Source organism: Silurus meridionalis, chromosome 24 (genome assembly GCF_014805685.1).
Source record: "Silurus meridionalis isolate SWU-2019-XX chromosome 24, ASM1480568v1, whole genome shotgun sequence".
Lineage (NCBI taxonomy): Eukaryota > Metazoa > Chordata > Actinopteri > Siluriformes > Siluridae > Silurus > Silurus meridionalis.
This window is the reverse complement of record NC_060907.1, coordinates 15,203,492-15,229,175: the sequence shown is the minus strand read 5'-3', so window position 1 is coordinate 15,229,175 and position 25,684 is coordinate 15,203,492. Positions and strand designations below refer to the sequence as shown.

Below are 25,684 nucleotides of genomic sequence, written 5' to 3'. Positions count from 1 at the left end.
CTGTCCTTGTTCTCTGCCACTTTATTTCATGTTGACCATCCTGGACAAAACTGTCTAATGGCTCCGTTGGCACACTTGCACAGACAAGAGAAGACAACGGCAGGATTGATTCCAATTGCTGCAAGATACACAATCCACTCCATTGATCTCATCGCTCTCACAGTCACAGCCTTTCCCACACAAAGCATGCCACGCAGGCATACCGAACCCTACAGCCCGGAGTTCATCGCAGTGCCACATACCTCACCACCAACCACAGCACGTGCTCACTACAACCAAGTCGTCCCACATTTCATTAAAGAACTACACGACAACTAATAAACAATGCACACTATAATTCAGACAAAAAAGCTATTCGGACGCTTTTCTAACCATATGTGGTTCTTCCCCAGTCTGTTAACATCCAGAGGTGGATAGAGTAATACATATTCTACTCAAGTAAAAGTACAGTTACTTCAATTAAATTTTAAATAAAGATAAAAAGTAAAATGTAAAATTTTCCAGGTTACTTTTTTTAACCCCCCTACATTTTTTATAAATCTCAAACTATTTGTTTTTAACTTATGGAACACCAACTTTACCAATTAAAGTGCAATGACAACAAAAAAACATTTCGCTTTTAGCTGGTCTGTATCACTGCTGTCTGTCTTGTCCATCTCCATCTTTCATTCTTGTGAGTTTTGCTCGTTTGTTCTCCCATCTATCAATCAGTGCAGTAGTTTTCTCCTTTATCTTATCTTTATTTTATTTTATTTTTTTATTTTTAAAAATGCAGTTAAGTAAACTTAAGTTTAAGTAAAACTACATTAAAAAGTACAAAAAGAAAATTACAAAGAAAAACACCATTACAGTAACGCAAGTAAATGTAATTTGTTACTTTCCACCTCTGGTTACCACAAACTTGGTGTCACACAGTGGTATTGGACGTCTTTGGATGTGGTACAATTTTCACAAAGTCCATGAAAGATATGCTTTACATGAGTTGGAGTGAATCTGAAATGGCCTGCTATAGAGCTTCAACCTCAACCTTACTGAACACCTTTGGGATAAATGTGAACGCTGACTGCACCCCAGACCTCCTCATCTACACCTACATCAGTACTTGATTTTACTAACAGTTTACTAACCAACTTGTAGCTGAATGAGCATAAATCTCCACAAGCACACTTCAAAATCTTCATCATCTGTCCAGGACAGTGGAGGTTATTATAAGCCAAGGAAATGCCAATTGGGATGTTTAATAAATAGCACATATGAATCTTATGTTCAGGTGTCCACAAACTTTTGTCCATGCAGTGTATCATATCATGTAACCATCTGTTTCATCACTATAGTAGTGGTTTAGGTGGTTTATATGTTACAGCGCCTTGCGAGGATTTAGTCTTTTGAAAGTGGAATGGTAATCAGGATGTTGCTTCGCAATCCCGGACGTGACAGACTGCATATTTTTCCTCTTAGAAATAATTGCAAATTATTCCAGATCACAAAACGTTGCAGTGCCGCCAGTGATTTACTGGTTTTACTGAATTACTTAAGTAATACCATGAGAGGAACTTCATTATTTGCTGAACTTGTTCTAGGATCTCTAGTTTTCTACTTTAAACAATGTACAGGATATTAAAATACAACAGAGTAATGATGAATATGTTTGGGGGTGGTGTATTTTCTATAACTGGGCTGATAAAAGTCTATTTCTTTGGCTGTTGTAGGCCATCCATATCAAGGTTCTGTATGGTGTATGCTCTGAAATGCTTTTCTCCTTACAGCAGTTGTTAAGTGTGTGTTTTATTAAAACTGAAGACATCCTGTCAGGTTAATATAGTCTGGGATTTCTAATCTTTTATATAAACGCATAATACAATTTCATGTTCATTTGGCAGACGCACTTAATCAGAGCGACTTACGTTTATGTCATTCATACAACTGCGCAGCTATGGGGTTGAGAGTGATATGGGTGGGATTTGAGGGTTTTTTTACCATTCTATATAAGCAATGGTCAAACCCCAAATCTTCCTTTTCTCTATTTTGATGTTGATTTGTATCTACATACATTTATGCACAGCTTTGTATTAGGCACATGCTCATCCCATTCCTCATCGCATCCCATACAAAAGCAACATATAAAAAGTACAAAATTAAAGCGCTATTCAGGAGGTTAGCAAATGAAAGCTATTCGATCAAATGTTTTGCATCAGTTTCCTACACTGGATCACTTGGTCTTCATAGTGAACATGGTGATAACACACTGCAGCAGCTCACGAGTCTAAGATTTTCCAAGCAGGATTTCATTAAGGGAAACACATCTCCTGCCAGCTCAGACGTTCCTCATTGGCCAATCTGGAATAACGCCACGATGAAGCTGAGTGCTGTCCCGTTCGTCTGTTTTCTGCCTCCCAACAAGCGGACATGTACATCACCTGGCCCACAACATCCTGTTCAATTTCTGACCTGATATGCAAATTCTGCCCGAGTCAGTTACAGTACACAAAGAAGTTTATTGTCACTGTGTCAGTCGGAGGTTTCACACATATACCAGGTTTTGTTTTTTATTTCTGCTCTGCATAACTGACCTTTTATACAGGTGTGCTATGAAAATATGTACGGAAAAAGTTTTCAAACCAGTGCTTTTTAGCCCCAGTCATAAATTGCACACATGTGACTGGTACCGCATGAGTGCACTACCATATGAAAGAAAATTTCAGTTCACTTGCACAATAATCCTGAAAATGAATTCAATTTCACATAATGTTTTACTTCAACAAATCTGTAGTTTCCACTGTTGTGAGCACCATTTGTTATAATGATCATTCTTAAGAAAAGAAACCGATTGCAGCACGGCTAAAATTAGATGAGAGGAAGTAGAACACTTCCCTTGTCTAGGAATTTCAGAAGCACAGAAACCCTATTTTTAATAGTGACTGAGCAAAATGGATCGTTCAAAAACGTTCAAAAAACACAAACATAATACATTGTAATATACAGTATGTGCCATCTGCATGAGAATCTAACACTTTATTATTTCTGTGTCCTTGCAGATCACCAGACCACTCAACTACACAAAGCGACAGTTTGACGTGGAGGAGGAAGATGTGGATAAATTAGCTCTCAGGTATGAGACAGAATATAAAGGATGTGGACACTTGACCATAAAATTTATATGTGCTTTTTATACGTCCCATTCCGCATTTCGTCCTCATTTGCTGTTATAATAACCGCCACTCTTCTGGGAAGATGTTCCACTAGAGATTAGTGTGAGATTCATTCAGCCACAATGGTGTTAGTAAAGTCAGGTACTGATGAAGGTGTAGGTGAGGAGGCCTGGGGTGCAGTCAGCGTTCACATTCATCTCAAAGGTCTTCAGTGGGGTTGAGGTCAGAGCTCTATAGAAGCAAGATCTTCCACTCCAACCCATATCTTCACAGAGCTGGCTTTGTGCAGAGGCATTGTCTTGCTGGAACAGGGTTGGGTCTCCTAGTTTATATAAAGGAAAATTTAATGTTGTAAAATACCAACTTTGTGGTAATAGTTTTGGGGAAGAATCACATATGGCTGCAAATGTCAGGAGTCCCAATACTTTTGTCCATAAATTGTACATCCAGCATTAAATAAGAAATATAATAAAGCATTTTGAATATTCTTATTTTATTTAAATTTTGTTTAAGTATTTTATTTAAGTGCTTTGAATATGACGTGAATCCCCATAACAAGTTAGTTCCTGTTCTGGCTTAGATTACAACACAGATAAACAATTATTCTGCTTCACTCTCAAAGCTGAAAAATTATAACTTCACCTCTGAGTTATATACTATTTGTCAAAAAAAAAGAAACATTTCCATCAGATGTATGTTGGACATTATATAACTAAATATCCTATTTATATATATATATATATATATATATATATATATATATATATATATATATATATATATATATATATATATAAGTGTATAAACATACGTAAATCTTCATCTCTACATGCATGTGTACATATAAGTATATGCCATTATATCCATATACAAATTGCATTTATGTTTACTGTCGTATGCTCATCAGAAATATTGATCGAAAAGAGAGAGAAAAGAAACTGTGTTCATATAAGAGTGATCTTTCTTCAAATCATAAAATGATTATAAATGAGATAATTGGTGAATTTTTCCCAGTTCAAAGCAAATGGTTCCAGTTTATTATTTACACATGCTGTTATTTGCTGCACTGGAGACAAATCATCTCACAGAAAACGTACCAATCATATCAACCATATCAACAATTTTTCAATAAAAAATTCTGGAGCACTCGACTTTCACTATAGGCCTCACATCTAGAACATTTATCAGCACTACTTTTACAGAAAACACATTCTGACCATCCAATTTGAGAATTCACCTGTTCTGTGGTGCAAGATGGTCTTAAATATCTTCATCTTAAATATGGTATGATGTTTGATCTGTCCTTTTTGATTTGGTTTGTCCAGGGTGGATCTGTGGAACGCCAGTAACCTGAAGTTCGGAGACGAGTTTTTAGGTGGTGTTCGGGTGCCACTGAAGGTTTTGGGCCAGGAGGGCATTCATGATGCATGGTATTACTCATCCATCTCAGCATCAGAACACAAAATCTTATAGCCACACAGCTTTCTCTTTTTTCATAGGTATTATTAAGAGCTGGCAAATATCCAATCTCTCTCTGTCTTTCAGGTACTTCCTTCAACCGAGGGATAACGGCAGCAAGTCGGTGAAGGCAGATGAACTGGGTTCTTTAAGACTCAACATTGTTTACACAGAGGATCACGTCTTCCCTTCAGAGTGCTATAGTGACCTCACTGATCTGCTTTTGCAGTCTGCACAGATGAAAGTGAGTCTTCGGTGTGTGTGTTTACTTTTGCAAACTAGATTTGTTTAGAGGTGCATTAGGTCAAATCCGGTGGACTTGACTTTACAATTTTTTGAACTTCTTGAGGCCCTTTATTGATTGTCACAAAAGAAAGTATAGTTGTATGAACACAGAATAGGAAATATGGTTAGGATTGTATTGTTACTGGACCCACCTGGTTTTGAAGACAGAAAAAGTGCAGTAAATTCAGTGCTTTCAAATCTACAAGAAGTCTGGATTGCCAAATCGTCCAGCAACTGCTTTGCCATGTGGCTCTCCATGTCAATCCATTGTATAATTATGATGAAGTTGGTAGTGTCTTCTAATAGCACTTATACATCTAATAGTACAATTTAAACATGAATTAAAAAATATTTCACCATTACACACCATTTTTCATGGTGTTCGTTCCAGTGACCAATCAAAATTCATTTAGAAAATGTATCCCTGGAATGGGGAAAGGTAACAAGCCTGCAATAAGAGACTGTGTGCTGACTGGATCGGTTTATCAGTTTATTGTATGTCAGGCCTTTGCAGATCTACTGTACAAATATAGACATTAATACCTTCATTGATGTTGGTTTGTTTTGATTTTTATATACACATATATGTATATAGATATATGATATGATATATGATATACGATACCAAAAAAACGTATAGATAATTGTTTTATGTTGAAATAATGCAATTTATTAATATAAATATAATTATTAATTATAAAATGAAGTAAAATGTTAATACAGTATACAATACTGTATACATAAAATAGCATTTTTGGGGTGGCGTCCGTTTTTTTGTTTTGGAACGTAACCACCGCGATAAACAGAGGAATACTGTGTATATATATATATATATATATATATATATATATATATATATATATATATATATATATATACAGTATATATATACTTTCTTTACCTTTGTACCCTTTTAAATTATTATTTGTAATACATTGTACCTTTGCACTGCCATAATACATTTCTTGTATATACATATGTATATTTATATATTTACAATATAATTATTTATTTATATACATTGCTATTTGCACTTCTGGTTAGATGCTAAATGCATTTCACTGGCTCTGTACTTGTACTCTGCACAATGACAATAATGCTGAATCGAATCTAATCTAATATATATATATGTGTGTGTGTGTGTGTGTGTGTGTGTGTGTGTGTGTGTGTGTGTGTGTGTGCGGGCACGCATGTGTGCGTTACCATAGCCTGTCTCAGCATCAGCAGCCCACGTCCTTGGAGAAGTATGCCGGGAGAAGCAGGAAGCGGCTGTCCCACTTGTTCGTCTCTTTCTGCATTACGGCAAAATCGTGCCTTTTGTCAGTGCAATCGCCAATGCAGAGGTTAACCGCACACAGTGAGTTCACACACACACACACACACACACACACACACACACTTATTTTTAAATTTTGATATGGGGTTTACATTTATTTGTGTGCCATTATTGAGTTTAATCTGAATTGCTCCTACAGTAATGTGTGGAATGTAAAATACGAATCAAATAGCAATCTAAAATGGAGACACGGAGTCTTAGACCATAATCATGTCTTGGCAGCTTGAAATCCAATTGGGCACTGAGAAGTCTAGATTCCCACACCTCTGTATTTATAGGGCTGCAAATTGATTCTTGGGTATTAATAAATAAATGTGTTAGTCGTGATCTCTGCAGTTTTGCACCACCCCTATATCCTATATCATTTTGGACAGTCTGTATATAATAATATAATTCTATTCAAACATTCTATTGAATTATCCTGTATATAATTCATTGTATATTTTAGATCATCCTGATATCTGTATCTCATCTGTATTTATGTGTTCATACATTGCACATTATCCAATATTGTCCATTTTTTATGTCCCACATTATCTACACATATTGTGCCTCACACACCTCCTGCATTAAAATGACTTCTAATAAATAAATGGTTGTTAATATATATGTTTATATTTATTCTTAGTGTACTCGCTCACTAGCTTCTGCATATTTTTTACACGGCCCACAGCCTTTATATTTCTTTGCTGTCCATTCATTCACTTATATATTACATGTTGTACACACACAAAGATCAGGCATAACATTATGACCACCTGCTTGATATCGTGTTGGTCCCCCTTTTGGTGGCAAACAGTTTTGACCTTTAGAGCATTAACAGCATGAACTTCTTCAGCAGTTTGAGCTACAGGAGCTCGTCTGTTGGATCGGACCACACGGACCAGCCTTTGCTCACCAAGTGCATCAATGAGCCCTTGTCGCCCATGTCACCTGTTTACCACTGCTCCATGGAAGGAACAGTGGTAAACCTACCACCTAATCTCATCTAGACGTCACACTTTGGACCTCATGAAACTCGCTCGCTCACCCCTTTTTCCTGCTTTTAACACGTCAACTTTGAGGACAAAATGTTCACTTACTGCCTAAAAATATCCCGCAAACTAACAGGTGCCATGATGCAGAGACAACCAGTGTTATTCACTTCACTGCTCATAATGTTGTAATGTCATAATGTTATGCCTGATCGATGTATTTGCAATTGTCAATTTGCTACAATTGCTACTATTTGCATTTCTGGTACATGCATTTTGTTGCTGTGTACCTTGACTATGCGATGACAATGAAGTAAATATTTTTCTCTGTCTGTCTTGTTGTCCCTCAGGGATCCCAACACAATATTTCGGGGCAATTCGTTAACGTCTAAATGCATCGACGAGACCATGAAGCTAGCAGGAATGCACTATCTCCAGGTCACTCTCAAGCCCATTATTGATGAGGTGAGTCACTTTTTCTGTCATCGTGTTGAAACTTCTGTGACAAATTCTATATGTGTGTTTGAATGGTGTGTGTGTATGTGTGTATGTGTGTATGTGTGTGTGTGTGTGTGTGTGCTCTGTGGTGTAGATCTGTACAGATCACAAGCCTTGTGAAATCGACCCTGTAAAGCTAAAGGAATCAGAGAATCTAGAGACCAACAGGGTGAGTCATACTTCTCTCAGCCTGCATGTTTATGAGCCTGTGTGTGGTTTCCTTGTGTGTGTGTGTGGATGCATTTGAGGCTGTTTATGGGTTTACAAAAACATGTGATCCTGCAGGCATGTTTACTGAACTACCTGCGACAAAGCAGTATAGAGGGACAGAACGCCAGGCTGGAGGTTCTGAAGGGCATTTCTAATTTCCGAATGTTTTCACAGTTGTCTGTCTTTATCTACTTGATAGTACAAACTCGATGCTGTGCATAAATGTTCCTCAAAGTATGTGTTTTTGTGTGTGTGTGTGTGTGTGTGTGTGTGCGCGTGTGTGTGTGTGCGTGTATGGTCCTTCGCCTGCCCTTCTATAATCAGGAGAACCTGCGGCAATATGTGGACCGCATCTTCAACGTCATCACTACCTCTGGCGTCAGATGCCCCACCGTCATGTGCGACATTTTCTTCTCGCTACGAGAATCTGCCGCCACCCGTTTCCAAGGTAACCGCGTACACACTTCAAGTGACCTTGAATTAGCAACCGAATGCCTTGAAGCATTAAATAGTCTCTTGCTTTCATTAGTGCTGCTGGTGCATTTCAGTGTTAATTTTAAACCCAGATCAGAGTTCTTCTCTGTGTGTGTGTGTGTGTGTGTGTGTGTGTGTGTGTGTGTGTGTTTTACCGTAAGTTTAGTAGAAATTTAGAATTAGATTGTCGAGGTTTTTTTTTTGTTTGCCTGGTCTTTATCCCTTTCAGTCACTCTGCATGTCCTGCCATGTCCTCATTTGCTTTCACCCCCTGCTCACTGTCGCTGGTATTCGAAGGAAGTCAGCAGCAGTGTGGAATTAGAGTTTGCATGATGCCACCTGCTGGACAGCGAGGCAAATTGTAGTGACGTTATACACAAACTGGAGAACGTTCCGACGAAGGCTTTTAGGAATGACGTCATTTGCAATCTCTTTGTGTCTGAGCTATGAGGTGAAAAAGTAAAAAAAACAGCATATATGTTCAGTTCAGTTTAATTACGTTTTATTCGTAGAGCGCTTTTAACAAAGGACATTCTCCCGAAGCAGCTTTACAAAGATAAAGAGGTTTTAAAGTTGCATTGTATAAGTTTAGTGCTTATAAGTTTCTTGTAAGTTTGTCCCCTTAATGATTGAGCCAGTGGCTACTGTGGCAAAGAAAAACTCCTTGAGATGCTATGAGGAAGAAATCTTGAGAGGAACCAGACTCAAAAAAGGAACCTGGGTGGCACCAAATGTTCATTTATTTCAGTTCCATCACTGTTGAGGTGACTGTTCAGTGATAGGTGCTTAAAAGCAGAACTTTTCATGCAACCTGTGGTCCTAAACCATTGTAGCAGACTGTTGATATCAACAGTGGATGAAGTACACAAACCATGTAGTTGAGTTGAAGTAGAGATACAGTAGATAAAATATTACTCCAGTATAAAAGTACTGGAGTAATATTTTACTGCTCCCTTTAAACATTCACAGCAAAAGTATTTGCCTTTAAATGTACTTAAGTATCGAAATTACTATGATTTATTATGGCTCTAATGTTCCTATTATCATTTTTATCACAACACTTTACTTAATTACCTCAGTTTATGTGAAAAGACTCTATTTATAGAATGATATTGATGAGTCAAATGATATTAATGAGTCATGTTGGACCATCTCCAGCTACACAAAATAGTCTTTCTAGCAGAAAAACCTCCACAAAACCACTACATATTGAAGCAATTTATTTTACACATTTACTAATTTATTAACTTATTTTAATCATCTGATGTCTGATGATTTGAAGTCACACGCTGAACCCTAGACCATGGCAAGTTCCCGAGTTCTAAACTGAGGGGGCGATTTCTTTGTTTTTACTTAGTCTGAGGTCGAAAAGTCTATGTTAGCTTTAGAGCTTTAGTCAGATAGACCACATGCTCAGGCACACAAAATTCAGCCTTAGTTCCAGTTACATTCAAGCTAAAAATGTGCATTCCAGTTTGCCGAATTAAGTTTTTTTCTTGTTGCATGAGTCATTGCACAGAAGATCTTTTATAACTGTAATACGATCAATTACATTGTTTTCTATTTTCTATTGTATTCTAAATGTAGTCCATTAAAACAAACCTTTTTTGGATATTTTGTTAGAAAGTGCTGAACAATTATATTGTACTGTTACTGTGACATTAAGCAAACATGACTACAGTCCCAAATTTGATTTGATCATTTTTAGATCTTTTTAGAGTTTAGATTTAATAGATCAGGATCTGCTCAGTGATTTAATGTAAAGTGTATGTACCTATACAATGTAGTATTATGAGTAAGATGAAGAAATGGGCCATATGTTTTTGTGGATGTTCACAGTGGACCAAGATGTGAGATACACAGCCGTCAGTAGCTTCATCTTCCTGCGTTTTTTCGCCCCAGCGATCCTATCACCCAACCTTTTTCAACTTCGGCCACATCATCCAGTGAGTGTTTACTCCCCATACGCATTATAATATACATTACCAACCACATGCTCTGTGTGTAATTGCGTGTTGGTGTTGTCCTTAATATATCCATATCATATTTTACCTGAAAGGATCCTTGTACATCACGGACTCTGACGCTCATTTCGAAAACCATCCAGACCCTAGGGAGCCTTGCCAAGTCTAAATCTGTAAGTTTTAAAGTCCATGTCTCTGAAAATACTATCACATTTAATGTTTTTTTTTTTACATCGAAACTGAAAAATGTTTGCCGTGTCGTTAGAAAAGTGTGAATCTCAAGTTTGACAATGCCGTAGTTATGTGATCTGCATCTGTGAGCCCTTGTGAGTTTTGTAAAGAACAGGGTCGATTTCCTCTTCGTATGTTACTCTGTCCTGCAATGCCGGGACTTAATTTTACAGGTATAAAAATGAATGCTATCATGGTGGTACTAAATGCAGAAGTAAGTGGCTAGTGTGTCCGCGGGCCGGTCCAGAGACATGGAAGACAGCAGAGTTAGTGCGTGCATGGAACAGTGGGTGGTGATGAAGTTTCTTGTAAAAGAAGGCAAGAAACTTTAGATGACATCAAGCATGAGCTGCAGTAAGACATTTGAACGGTGTAAATGTTGGAGATCCTGTGACGATCCCAGTCAGAGTGTAACCATCCAAGGACACTGACAAATCTTTGTATGCAGAATCTTTTCAGGCAGCAGATAAACGCTGGGATAAGTGCATAAATGTAACAGGGGAGTATACAGTGCATCCGGAAAGTATTCACAGCGCTTTACTTTTTCCCCATTTTGTTATGTTACAGCCGTATTCCAAAAAGTTTAAATCTTGCAAATTTATTAAAAATAAAAACCAAAAAAAAATGTACAGAAGTATATACAGCGTTTGCCATGACACTTAAAATTGAGCTCAGATGCATCCTGTTTCCACTTATCATCCTTGAGATGTTTCTACAACTTGATTGGAGTCCAGTAAAAGTCACATGACAGCCTGCCTGGAGTTTGCCAGAAGGCACCTGAAGAACTCTCAGACCATGAGAAACAAAGATTGAACTCTTTGGCCTGAATGCCAGGCATCATGTCGTCACCTGGCCAATACCATCAGTGAAGCATGGTGGCGGCGGCATTATGCTTCACGCTGTCATTATGGGGTAATTTTTAGGAAAGAATGAACTGAATCCATTTTGAATAAGGCTGTAACATAATAAAATACGTAAAAAAGAGAAGCACTGTGAATACTTTCCTAATGCACCGTATCCATAAATACATGCAGTTTCCACTTCTTGAAATTAGTTCTTTTATTTTATAAACTCAAAAGTCCCAGATTGACTTGAACGGCCTTCGGAGTTTGGCTTTACGAGTGTTGGAGGAAGCACCTGTCCACGTAATCCACGTAGTCAGAAGCAGTGGGAAACAAATCGCTGCTTTTTAAAGGTTGCTAGTTGACTGAATAGTTGATTCAGCAGAATTGGAGACTTGATGTAAATTAATGTACAACTTTGAAACAATTAGTTGTAAAGTAGGGTATATTTGTGATAATGATCTCGGTTTCTCTTACTGTTCTCCAGGGCAACTTTAAAGAGTCTTACATGGCTGCGTTTTACGATTACTTCAATGAGCAGAAGTATGCAGATGCTGTGAAAAATGTGAGTTGCTTACATTTGCATTCATGTGGTGGGTTTTTCCGTTTAAATGCTGTGGTCAAATAATAATAATAATCATCATCATTTTATATAGCTCTTTTAAAAGTTACATCTCAAAGCATAAAAAGGAAATACAAATAAAATTCTATTAAATAAATAAAATTTACCTCACAGGAACATAACAAATAAAAGCTATTATTTTAAAGCTATCCTGAAAGTTTTAGGAGCAGATTGAAAAACACTAGGTGTGTTCACATGGAGCATTGTAATTAGTTTAAAAATTCCAATGCCAATGAAAATGCTCCATATAAATACCTCAATAAATAAATATGCCCACACCAAACATTAACTGTACCCGGCTTAAGATAGGTGGGATAACCCTTTCTATAACCCGAACAAAATGAAAATTCTGCCATGTAAACTCGCTAAACCGATTACTGCCGTTGATAAGACCCATTACTTGAAGGACAAAATCTGCTTTCTCAAATCTCTGCACGATTTCAGAAACCTCTTCACCTGGCATCCGTATCAGATCTCATATCAGCCCATTCATCATTCCCTTGCAGAAGATATACACAAACATTTTTCTGTGCTCTTGTGAACACTTGCCACAACACAGGATTGCGCACAGCTTCAGAGTTTTGTATAAAACAACCGTGGCACGCATAATTAGGGAAATTGGATTTAAAGGTCTCTTCTTCTGGGACCATAAATCCTTCTTCCAGTCCACACAAACATGTGAATGAGCGGCAACTTATGTGACTCAAGTTTAGTTTTCGTTCGAGGTCATACTTACAACCAGCTCCCACCAGTCCTTACTACGGACCTTCATCTCCACGCTTCTGCTTTCCGATGGAGATAGGAGTAGTATTGAGATTTGCCTTAGAGATGCACAGCCACCAAAAAGCTCAGCTTGATTAAAAGCAACACTTTACATAAAATAAATATTGGAATTCCATGTTAACATGACATACTGTAGGCCAGGGGTGTCAAACTTAAATTCACAGTGGGCCAAAATAAAAAACTGGGACGAAGTCGCGGGCCAAACTCAATATTTATTGATAAATTGACTGCATGTTTTTCCGTCTCTCCAGATGTGTAATGTTGGACCTTTTCATATGGAAACAAACTTTAGTTTTGCATAAACATTGAATCTGGAACAACCAAAGTTTGATAATATAAACACATGAGAAATTAAATTTGAAATAAAACACACATCAGTGGTATTCATTTCTTATTATGTCTCTCTCTCTCTCTCTCTCTCTCTCTCTCTCTCTCTCTCTCTCTCTCTCTCTCTCTCTCTATCTATAAACTTTCGAGTTCCTTTATAATGTAAATCTTTTTTCACAGGCCAACAACAAAACAACCAAAAATAATAATAATTTCCTTTAATTTAAAAAAAAAATATTTTCAACTATTAAAAGTCCATGCCTTGGATTAGAAAAAGTGCATAAAGACAACATTCATTCAAGCTCAGTTTCTACACTCTGATTTACTCTGATGCACATTGGTTTAAGTCAGATACCAGGTATCATGTCTGGGTTTAGGCTCTAAGCTAAGGAAATCCTCAGGTATGAGTGAAGGTGTTCATCAGTGAGACTCCTGAGTGGTGTTTTGTTCATCTTCATTAAAGGGAACAGTTGCTCACACAGATATGTGCTGCAGAACATAGAGAGCGTTTGAGCAGCTTGGGCACGGATTTGGAGCAGTGTGTCGGGAAGGAAACATGGAAACTGTGCAGCACACACATACTTTGACTTGATCGTGTCTCTACACTGCAGTTCAATCAGCTCCATTTGGAGGTTGGTTGGTGCGCTTTCCACGTCAACCACAAACGGATTACTGAGCAGTTCAAATCTGCATTTCTAAGCGTCAAAGTCGGTAAAAGGCAACATGTAAACACCATATCGGATTAGATAATGTCTCATGATGTAAACAGTCCACAGAATCTTTCAATAATGATTTTAATCTGAATGACTAAAAAGTGTACATGTAAACGAGGCTACTGACTCCCACTTTATGTGGAGTTTTGACACTGGACCTCCTTAAGTGTTTAAAGGCTCTGGCATGGATCGCAATTGTTGAGCTATTTTTTGAGTTGCTCAGTAGTTCCTAGTTTTATAACCTTAAATGACTGTATAAGACTGTAGAAAGAACATTACTCATAATCTTACATTCCAGTGCTCATGTTAGTTCTCACTGTCCAGTGTTCTGTATTGTTTAAAGACTATAATCACACTCTTGATGTCACCCAAATGAGGATGGGTTCCCCTTTTAAATCTGGTTCCTCTCAATGTTTCTTCCTCATAACATCTAAAAGAGTTTTTTCTTGCCACAGTTGCCACGCCTGCTCATCAGGGATAAATACACACTATTCACTTTAAACAACTTAAATTCTGTAAAGCTGCTTTGAGACAATGTCTGTTGTGAAAAGCGCTATAGAAATAAACTTGACTCGACTCGACTTGAAAGATTAGTCTAATCTCAATGGGGAGAGAATTCCAATGTTGGTGCACAGGATGAAAAATCCAGATCAGCTATCGAATGTAAATGTATAGTAGGAACAACTAAAAGACAAGAATCAGAGAAGCTGAATTTTTCAGCAACAGAAAAAGATAACATGGGTGCAATGTTGCATTGTTTCTGATATGAAAAACTGAGATTTTAACTGAACTCTGAAGATTAGATGGAATGTTAAGTTAATCCCCAGATTTTTTTGTGTTTTGACTGAAACTTTTAAGGTTTGAAAACCAGCTTTATTAGTTTGATGGCGCAAACCAAGAAAGCAGGAACTCTCTGCCATGTCAGTGCAGTGCATGACGACCATATCTTTCTTTTTTCGACTTTGAAATCACTCCGATTGAAACGATAAAATAGTGATGGATGTGGTTCATTATTGTTTACTTGCTCTCCATAGAACACTCTACACCTCAGAACCAAACCAAAAAAATTAGAGAAATGGCGATCAGGGTTAAAAAAAGGGGGGGTGGCAACAAAGTTTACTGGACACATACTGCTAAGTTCTCTAAAAGTATTTGCCTTGTCATGTCAAATCCCTTCTAGTTTACTCCCAAATTTAATGAAGCACAGCTACCTAGAATTCATGAGTTTCTCCTGAAAAATGTACTCACATTTATAGATGCTAATGGTTCCATTTCTCCTGATGTTGTGTGATGTGTGCAGTTTCTCGATCTGATTTCATCGTCTGGGAGGTGGGATCAGAAGAGCATCGAAACACCCATCATGTTAAAAGAAGGGTAAGCAGCACATGGCTTTGCTGGGCGCTATTAAATATTATTTTGTGAATGATGAACACAGAAAAAAATGAGGTAATGCATGTGATAAACTTTGTATCTTTTACAAGTTTAAAGCTTAGTAGTAGTATGGACTTGAATAGTAACAGCAGATCCAATCCAAAGGATACATGTGTATATATCTAATCAAATTTAGGTCCTGGGGCCCACAGTGCTTTAGAGCTTTGTGTTTTCTCATCACACACCAAATTTGAGTTCTTGGGAATGAACTGATGTGTTGAATCATGTGATAAATTCTGTCTAATCATAAACTCTGCAGGGCTAAACCCCTCTAGGACGAGGGTCTGCCTCCTCTGGTTTTCAAGACACATTCAGGTGTCTTTCTTTCTTGTATTTCTCTGCTGGGCACAGGACCGTTAAACTGACTAATAAGAGGGTTGATGGGAAGGGTTCATGCAGGTAAGGCGCACCCGATTGGCCGCTCCTCTGACCCTCACAGCCCTTTCCACTTCCCTGATACGTGTAAATTGTATAGACAATTATCAGGGAAGTGCTGAACTCAATAATACGCCGAAGTAAATGCAGACGAAAAGCTCCTGTCATCGTTCTTTTGTGTTGTGGCCAAAGGCATTATCAGAAGAGGAGACGGTTCACGTATCGCAGGCTAGCCTGGCAATGTCTATTCAGTCATACAAGTCCATGCTCGTGTCTAAGTCGATGAGATGAAACCTGCAAAATTGTCCTGCTCGCTTATGATTCTAATACAAAGCTCAAGTTCAAAACTGACTAGAAAGGGATACGTACGTGGGGATTGAGAGGGGCTTTCTTTATACCAACATCCTGTGTGGTACCTGCCAGCAAAGAGGTGATCTAACTTCAGATTGCTTCATACTGCCTATATGTACAGTGCAACACATCACAGGGGTCAACTGGTGGGATTATATCCTTAATGTATGAAAACTTATGAAAGATAAATTGACCATAATTCAGCAACCAAATCAGCACATCTTCTGTAGTCTTATCCAAGTTATTCCTTCTTTAACAGCCTGATTACCTGCCATAATTCAGTCATCGTGTTGAGCTTGGTCGACTACCTCATTCACATTTCAACTCGTGCACTGCCTCGTCTCTTGATAATGTCTCTGGTTGTTGCCTCCCAGTGTTCTTTGATAGCACCACCTCCCCTTGGTTGTCATACAGGCTGGACATGGCATGGTCCAAGCACAGACATGTTTGACAAGTTATTTAGAATGAAGTCTGTGAGTCTATTTAGCTACAACGCGCAATTCGCTGCGACCTGGTGTGCCATTTCAGTGTGCTTGAAATTCACACAGCCATTTACTTTGAATCTGTGGTATTTTTCCTCATCACTGCTTTTCAGTCATTCAGTAAGCATCAAAGCAATGATTTTAGATCTAAGATTTGTTTCAGGAGCAGTACGTCTAAGAAGCATGTTAAAAAAAACAATACGAAATAAACTAAAGCTGTATTTTTTAATGCTTCTCTCTGTTCTCTTTTCCTTACCTCGTGATACCTGGTGGCCAGATTTATGATCAAAAGGGCACAAGGGAGGAAACGATTCGGAATGAAGAACTTCAAGAAGAGATGGTTCCGGCTCACAAATCACGAGTTTACTTACCATAAAACCAGAGGTAATGCAGAAATAATGTCTGTGACCAGGTTAGGCACATTGTATTTATCTTATATATTGGGTGTTAGTACACTATACACTATACACACACACACACACACACACACACACACACACACACCTCATACACACTATAAGGAATGTTAAATCTTTTTTTTACTACTGAAGTATAAACCTGGGTTTGTGAAATTCGTTATTTTTTCATTACGTTTGCATTTATTATTCGTTTCTATGTGTTCTATGCTTTGTATAAAGGTGAAGCAGCGTTGTGTAGAATCCCTATCGAGAACATCTTGGCTGTGGAGCGATTAGAGGAGGAGTCTTTCAAGATGAAGAATGTAAGAGAGAATGTTTGTGTCATGCAGCTCTCTCAAGTCGCTGCATAACCAAATGCACCAGCTACACTCTCTACACTAATAATAATAACACTGCCTTTCCTGCTTACTATAACAAAAATCTCTCTTCCGGATTCTTCACATGAACATAAACATCATTTTTTATTAAAAACAAATAAAATAGTAATTTTTTTAAACAGAGCCGAAGTGAATCTGTGAGATTTTAGTACATTTGCTGATTCATCTAATGGATGAAATTCCTCAACAAAGCTATTAGAGAAGTATAAAGTATTGTTTTGACAGAACACTTAGTGACCTCTTTTGCTTCTGCTTTTTTGTTTTGGTTTACAGATGTTCCAAGTAATCCAGCCAGAGCGGGCGCTATACATTCAGGCCAACAATTGTGTAGAGGCACGGGACTGGATTGACATCTTAACTAAAGTTAGCCAGTGTAACCGCAAGCGCCTGAGCACCTACCACCCTTCAGCCTACCTCAACGGCCACTGGCTGTGCTGCAAACAGGCCATCGACTCTGCTCCAGGCTGCACACCCTGTACCGGGTCAGTCGAACTCATTCCTTCACACTGCAGAAAATATCCTGCTAAATATAAGAAATAAATGTCAAATTATCTGCCATTGCAGAAAGATTTCTTGAAAAAAAAACATATCTAAAAATTCTTATAATAAGCTTTAAAACATTCATTCCCAGCAGTCAGTTTAGTCAAATGAACTTAAAACTAGCTTCTTTTTTTTAAATTGTATTTATTTATTTTTTTATATAGTTTGCCATTCTTAATTTGTGTGAAAAGATCTTAAAACCAGAGCCACTAAACAAGAGAATTCTTCTTCATTTTAAAATTGTCATTATGATTGTCTTAAAATGAGACAAAGCATTTAAACTGTTTAGTTTCAATTCATTGAATTCAATTTGTATTGTGCTTTTAATAATGAACATTGTCTCGAAGCAGCTTTACACAGATAATGTGGTAATAAAGAATGAATAAGGTGTTCTTTATAAGTGTAAGTTTGTCCCTGATGAGTGAGCCGGTGGCGAATGTGGCCAGGGAAAACTCCTCGAGATGGTATAAGGAAGAAACCTTGAGAGGAATCAGACACAAGAGGGAACTCATCCTCGTCTGGGTTGCACCGAATGTCTATTTATTAAAGATAAACGATGTTGCGGGGTGCAGTGATGGTGTAGTCCTGAGTCAGTGTAGCAGACTGTTGACATGAACTACAGTCCAAATCCATCCTCAAAGCTCCCGTTCTTACTGTGTAATCTCTGGATCCCAGGCCATTTTTGTGAAACTTTCACCAGCTGTGGCCTCCAATCGAAGAGAACACTATCCAGAGGCAGGCTGGGACGAAGCAGACAGATCCGAGGAGAGGGGAGGGGCAGGAACAGTGGTCAATGGAATCTCAGGAGCATGTTTAACTCCACAGAGAGAGAGAGAGAGAGAGAGAGAGAGAGGAGGGGTGACAGGGAGAGAAGGATATGGATTATTAAGTATCCTTATTCTTGTATGAAAGTTAAGGACACTGTGCATTTGGGGACTACGGCAGCATAACTGAAAGGGTGAGCCAGAAGGTAACACAGACATGAGGGATCTCTGGGATAAGAGACGACTTACCACACCACCGTCAACAAACCTGAGTGAACGTAATACAAATATCCCAGTTCACCAAACACTCTATATCCATGTTCCCTTCAGATCAGCACCTTTACCTAAGAAAAATCTACTGATAAAAGACTAAATAAATACGTTTTCAACCTCGACTTGAACACTGAGACTGCGTCTGAGTCCCGAACACTGATTGGAAGGTTGTTCCATAACTGTGGGGCTTTATAAGAGAAAGATCTGCCCCCTGCTGTAGTCTTCATTATTTGAGGTACCAACAAATAGCCTGCACCTTTTGATCTAAGTAGGCGTGGAGGATCATACTGGTACAGAAGTTCACTCAGATACTGCGGTGCGAGACCGTTAAGTGCTTTATACGTCAGTAGTAGTATTTTATAATCAATATGAGATTTGATTGGGAGCAGTGTAGACTGATTAAAACAGGAGTGATGTGGTCATATTTTCTAGATCTAGTGAGGACTCTTGCTGCTGCATTCTGAAATAACTGAAGCTTATTTATGCACTTTGAACTCGAACACCCACACAATAAAGTCTTACTTTAGTCCAGTCTAGATGTGATAAAAGCATGAACTAGTTTTTCTGCATCCTGTAATCATATCATATTTCTATTTCTAAATTTTGCAATATTTCTAAGGTGGATGAAAGCTATCCTGGTAATGTTATTGACATGAGCCTCAAAGAAAAGACTAGGGTCCATAATCACACCTAGGTTTTTGGCTGCTGTATACAGAGATGCTACATAATCTGAAACTTTACTTCTAGCTGCATGTGGTCCTAGTAAAAGTAGTTCCGTCTTATCCGAGTTGAGCAGAAGGAAGTAACCCACAGTGGTAAGCAAAATCATTACTTGCTGCTTCTCAAAATACTTAAACATAAAGTCTTAAAAGATCAAATGATGTCTGTGATGGCAATTAAGCTGAATGTGCAGGTAAAATAACTTTAATAATAACTAACTTTAAGTAAGAAAAAAAAGTTAAATAATAGCCAACACTTTTATATTGCCTTGATTATTGCATCTCTGTACTGAAACGCATTTAAATTTAGTGTTCTAAGCTTAATAATGTCCAGGTGGATTGCAGGCTATGGAGAATATTTTTTTGCTGGAGGTATTGAACATTAATCAATTAAAACATTTAAAAAAAGTTAAAGTTGAAATTGCTTATAGACAGGGCAGGGATTAGGGCCAGGAAATGATGCTTCACATTAAAGTTTATTTCAGTTTATTACAGTAGTTGTAATCAAGGACTGTAGTCGCATTAAATTAATTACATGAAACGAGCTTTACAATTTGATTCAGTTTGATTCTCAGGATATTTTGAACAAAATTTTAATGAAGGAAAATTACTCTTGAAGAGCCATTTTTTTCTGAATCGTGAACACTGTAAAAATGTTTGTCTCGCTAAAAAGTAATGTTAATTTTATATAAAAGTGTAAACAATATGTACTCAAGGTCAAATAGGTTACATCATAGAAATTGTTCGAAAATGATAACGATTAAATTGAGATGAAATGTGCCTCATAACAGCATATAAAGCAGCAATTTACTTGGAAATAGAGCTCCAAAGTCGGCTAAAATGCCCACCTTCCACAACCTCTTTCTTGTAGTGAACAGTGGCATGGTGCTGATTTAAATGAACTTTTTGATGTCATTTTTATTTAACTCTTGCAGAACTATATAACCTGCTTGATGGTCACTTTTTACACTTTTTGCCAGTCATAATTATACAGTATAGTGGAACCTCGATACTCACGACCTTGATAGTTGACGACTTTTCATTTGAAACCGGACTAAAATTAACTCGCGAAAAATCTAATTGTTCTCAAGAAGCAGCGAGTGGCTTGAAAGTCGGAGTTGGAAAAAACTATTGAAACTATTATTGTATTGTTTAAATAATTCACACTTTTTTTAAATTTACACTACAGTACATGTACAATACCTCTTAAAAAAGGAATCTTTAGAAGGAAAGAGTCAAAACCTCGCCATTTTATGTTATTTGCAAGGGGTCATAAAACTTGACCCCCCGTGAGTTTCGAGGTTACACTGTAGATGAATATTATTTTAGAGTAACTGATTATAAGTTTATTGGGTGCTTTATGAGGAAATTGTTAGGCAGGGACTGTGGATATATGATATGATGATTATGGTTATCATGAGTTGTTTGTGGTTCCTCAGTATTTTTAATGAAAACTGAAAGACTTTTGTGAATTTTGATGTGTTACTGTGTTGTTTCTTTGTGTTTGTACAGTGGTCTACCTGCAAACATTCAACTTGACATAGATGGAGACAGAGAGACTGAGCGCATCTATTCACTGTTCAGCACCTACATGTCCAAGCTGGTCAAAATGCAAGGTGTGTTTCACCCTGTGTTATCCATGTTGCATATATTTTAGAGTAGCAGGTGATGATATTTTCATTAACCTGTTGCCCTATTCCACCATCTCAGAGGCGTGTGGCAGTAAGTCGGTGTACGACGGCCCTGAACAGGAGGAATACTCCAGTTTTGTCATAGATGACCCACAGGAGACCTACAAGATCCTAAAGCAAACCATCGCAGCCGTGCAAAAACTGGAGCAGCAGCATGCACAGTACAAGCGTGAAAAATTCAGGAAGACCAAGTATGGTAGCCAGTAAGTAGCACTTTCAGATATTTCCTAAGATGATTATTACTGTTCATGAAGCCCTATTTTAATGCAGTCATCATAACCTATAAATAAATGTGCTTGTCTAGGTTTTTTTGTCATCTAAACTCATTTTACCATAAAAGACATTTAATTCAAGAAAATAATTTGACCTTCTGTACAAAGCCATTTACACATTTGTTTTAATTTAGATTGGGGCCTATAAAGTTTGGATATTGAGCAGTTACTTTTTTGCTTATAAAAATGTTCTATGAATCTATTTATAAATAGAAATAGAAATAGAACCTCAGATTTTGACTGTTAGTCAAGTCAAGTTTATTTCTATAGCACTTTTCACAACAGACATTGTCTCAAAGCAGCTTAACAGAATTTTAAGAGTTAAAATTGTCTCTAATTGGATCTACACCCCTTCGTATTTATATTTACATTTATACTCAGAACTAGCTGGATATATTTATATTTCATAACTGAGTTGCATTAATAGCACTGTTTATATGTTTAGTCTCCATTACCAAGATAACTTTGTATTTTAGGCTACACTAGTTAGATTTCTTTACATTTATAGTTGTATTTTATATTTATTGTGTAGTCGGATGTATTTATATTGGTATACTTTTAATACATATATTTAAGAAAAGAGAACAACGTGGATAGCTGCGTTGGTGACTGATGAATGTAGCTGTATAGTGAATATACCAGGCAACAATCCTATTATATGGGTCCTACTATATTTAAAAGTAAAAAAGTAATGTATAAAATAAAGATTTGTTTTAAAAGATTTTTTTATACTCAATCTTTTGTTTATGATACAGATAAAGAAATTCAGGCATGTACATGCAAACTTACACTATCTGGACAAAACTCCTCACTTTTCCAGCAATACTTGTTTCTGTCCCAAACTGTTACCACAACGTTGAAGACACAATTTTATAGGATGTCTTTTTATGAGGTATCATGACATTTTTCCCTCACTTGAACTAGGAGACCCAAACCTGTTCTAGCATGTCTCTGTGCACAAAGCCAGCTCCATGAAGATATGGCTTATATGGATTTGAGTGCAAGATCTTGGGTGGCCTGCTATAGATCCCTGACCTCAACCTTAATGAGCACCTTTGGGATGAATTGGAACACTGCCTGTACCCCAGGCCCCCTAACCTTACCTATATCATTACATTTTTACCAACATCTTCCCAGAAGAGTCAAGTCTTCATTTATAAAGCACATTTTAAAACAGTGACTGTTGGGCAAAGTACTAACAGACCATCAAAGAAAGATAGATACAATCACACTTTATACTGAGCCATAAATGTGTTTTAAGACCTGACATAAAAATCATCCAAATTTAGTGAGGACTTGATGTGGAAAAGAAACTCATTTCAGAGCCTGGGTCCAGCAACTGAGGATGCTCTATCGACTTTTGTTTTTAAATGTGTGTCCTGGGGACAGTTAACTGTAAACTAATTGAGGACCTAGTGACTCTGGACAAATGTTAATTGGAAAAAGATTGCAAAGCTAAACAGGTGGCAAACTCTATAGGCTCTTATCCACAAATAAAATAATTTAAATATGATTATGTATGAGACTGGGAGCCGGTGGAGAGAAGCAAGCACTGGAGCTATAGACCCAAAATTATGAGTTGCAGGCCGGATTCTATTGCAACAGCTTTTTTAACAGATTGAAGATAAGATACAGCAGACTTTATTGTCCCCCTGGTAGAGCGTATTACAGTAATCAATTCAATTGAATAATAATGAGATTATTGTAACAGCAAATTGGGACTAATTGTGAAATGGTGTGTTTAAAAAACACATACAAATCAGATTCATATAGTGTATGTTTGTATTGAAGTTGTATCCTGGATTGAAGATAGCGCTATGTGTGGTTTCTTCAATCCAGGCGTTTGTATATTGGTGTCAATAAGGCTTGCAGGTGGTACATTAACTAACCAATATCTTTGGTTTCAAGGTCTGTTTTCAATTAGCTGGAACTAGTGTGAACTAGTAATGGATCGTTCATGAACGATTCGTTTATTTAAAATAAGTCTTTCATGTGATTTAGAAACAAGAGGTCTCAAAGAGTAATTTGTTAATTTTCTACTGGAGGCGCATGAGCAAAGCAATCGCAAGGTTATATACAGACTTGTATCGAATTTGTACAGAACAGAATTGAGTAGTTTACCTCTCGATTCTTTTAGTCCGAGCCGTTCGTTCTTTTATCACGTGACTCCCATATATGCTACAGACAGGAAACAGAATTGAGTAGTTATTCTCATGAGTCCTCTGGTACGAGTCGTTTGATCTTTTGTCACGTGACTCCCATATACGCTATGCAGTTACATATACATATATAAATTATTGGAACTATAGTCAAAGTTTGTGTATTTGGACATGTTGGGGATCTGCTTATTGAAAATTGTATATTCTTTTTGATTAAAAGAATGAATGAAACTAAATGATTTAAAAAAGATTCGTTCATTTCGATGAACGAGATTCAAAGAACCGAATCACTAAAATGACCCGATTTTCCCATCATTGGTGTGCACTACTTGGATAACAATGTAATTTATGTTTGTTTGTTTGTTTGTACAGGGAGCATCCAATCGGCGATAATAGCTTTCAGTGCTACATCCGCCAGCAGTCGGAGAGCTCTACCTATTCGATCTGACCCAGCCTATCACCACCACGCCCTTCTCTCTGCAGCACATATCACGGCAATGCCTGTATTCACAGGTATAAGGGGTGCTGGTTCACAGGAACATGAGTGTGGGATTAGGCAAAAGAGGATCTCACAGAAAGCTACAGCTTCTATTCTTGTACAAACCCAGTCAACAGCTTTCCACAGAACTGTGTGCACTTTAGTTGTCACACCCGGCCCGGTGACGATGAAGCGCTGCCTCGTGGCAACATTTTAACTGAGGGACTTTGTTTATCGGTCTTGAGAATTTTTATTTTAGCTCTTCTACGTCTTCAGGACCAAACTGCAGTTTTAAGAACCCTCTGCTTTTCGCTATGAAGCGCACCAGTGCATGCCTAAGTAATGAGAGCCTTGTGGCCGATCCCAGCTCAGAATTGTTAAGAATCTACCAGATGTACGGACACATAATTCTAAGCATTTATTAATGCATGGTAGCATCATCCGTGTGTACAAAATAGCTCAGCCAAAGTAACACAGAATTTGTATAATGTAGCCCAGAAATTGAGTAGGTGTTTAATTCTTCTGAATTGGGATGCTGACTGAAAGGACCTATCTGAATCAGATGTTCATTGTAATGATTGTTTCATTTCTTATAATGGCATTGTTTGAGAGCCTAGTTTTAGTTTTTTTTTTTCCTGCACTTTGTCCATGTCCAGACTTGTTACAGTGTTGTTTCATGCCTTTTTGAGAACATTCCCTTAGCCAAATATAACGGCAACTGAAGGATCGAAGCATGTTAGGAAATGAAGTTAGTGATACCATGTCCACAAAACCTGAACTGGGCATAGATACTATAACGATCTGGCATGACACTAAAACTCATTATTTCGAGATCATTTTTAAAGCCAGTACTTTTTGTAAAGTGCACCTTTTTTTTAAAAAGCGGAGGTTTTAGATCATCTGTATGGTTTTGATTTTATTTGATCTAACTCTTCAGTTTAAATGGACCTGTCTTACCAGGTCCCTTTTGCCAGTTATGCTATCGCCAGACGTGTGCTTTTTTGTACTTTTGTTGTGATTTATGTACTGTAAATAATGCATTTGCAATCTGTGTACTGAGAATAATTTCTTTCTGTTGTGTGCGTATGTGTGTGTGTGTGTGTGTGTGTGTGTGTGAGACTGAGAATCGAAACACGTGTTAGGAAAAGATTTCATATCTTAATGATAATGTTCTTTTTTTAACAAACATTCTCCCAAGACTTGTAAATGTAACCCAATTTTGTGTATTACCAAAATTTGTGTACGTTACTGATACTAATGACTCAATTCCTTTGCTATAGTTCATCCATTGGTGCATGTTTTAGTGTGAATATAATGTTTTAATATAAGCCAGACGATTTTTGCTACCCACTCCGAAAAAAAAAAGATGTTCAGTATTTATTTTTATATCACAATATAAAACATTTTGTGGACGAGATTATTTGAATACAAAAAAAAAAAAAGGTCTCCATACGCAGAGTATGAAAGATGCAATAATTTCACGATCC

At 37.5% G+C, this 25,684-nt stretch overlaps 1 protein-coding gene across 1 annotated transcript in view; it reads left to right on the top strand.

The window, feature by feature from the left end:
- Positions 1-25,684, top strand: part of rasa3 (RAS p21 protein activator 3) — a 64,036-nt gene that overhangs the window by 38,100 nt on the left and 252 nt on the right. Inside the window, exons 8-24 of the mRNA XM_046838379.1 lie at positions 3,036-3,109; positions 4,475-4,579; positions 4,695-4,851; positions 6,101-6,249; positions 7,553-7,667; positions 7,795-7,869; positions 8,235-8,358; positions 10,224-10,330; positions 10,444-10,521; positions 11,909-11,986; positions 15,167-15,240; positions 16,783-16,889; positions 17,144-17,226; positions 17,575-17,783; positions 21,110-21,213; positions 21,308-21,491; positions 24,092-25,684. The exon at positions 24,092-25,684 is cut by the window's right edge and continues 252 nt beyond it. Coding sequence (XP_046694335.1) covers positions 3,036-3,109; positions 4,475-4,579; positions 4,695-4,851; positions 6,101-6,249; positions 7,553-7,667; positions 7,795-7,869; positions 8,235-8,358; positions 10,224-10,330; positions 10,444-10,521; positions 11,909-11,986; positions 15,167-15,240; positions 16,783-16,889; positions 17,144-17,226; positions 17,575-17,783; positions 21,110-21,213; positions 21,308-21,491; positions 24,092-24,167 — 1,899 coding nt within the window. The 3' untranslated portion in view covers positions 24,168-25,684. The remainder of the gene's footprint in view (positions 1-3,035; positions 3,110-4,474; positions 4,580-4,694; positions 4,852-6,100; positions 6,250-7,552; positions 7,668-7,794; positions 7,870-8,234; positions 8,359-10,223; positions 10,331-10,443; positions 10,522-11,908; positions 11,987-15,166; positions 15,241-16,782; positions 16,890-17,143; positions 17,227-17,574; positions 17,784-21,109; positions 21,214-21,307; positions 21,492-24,091) is intronic.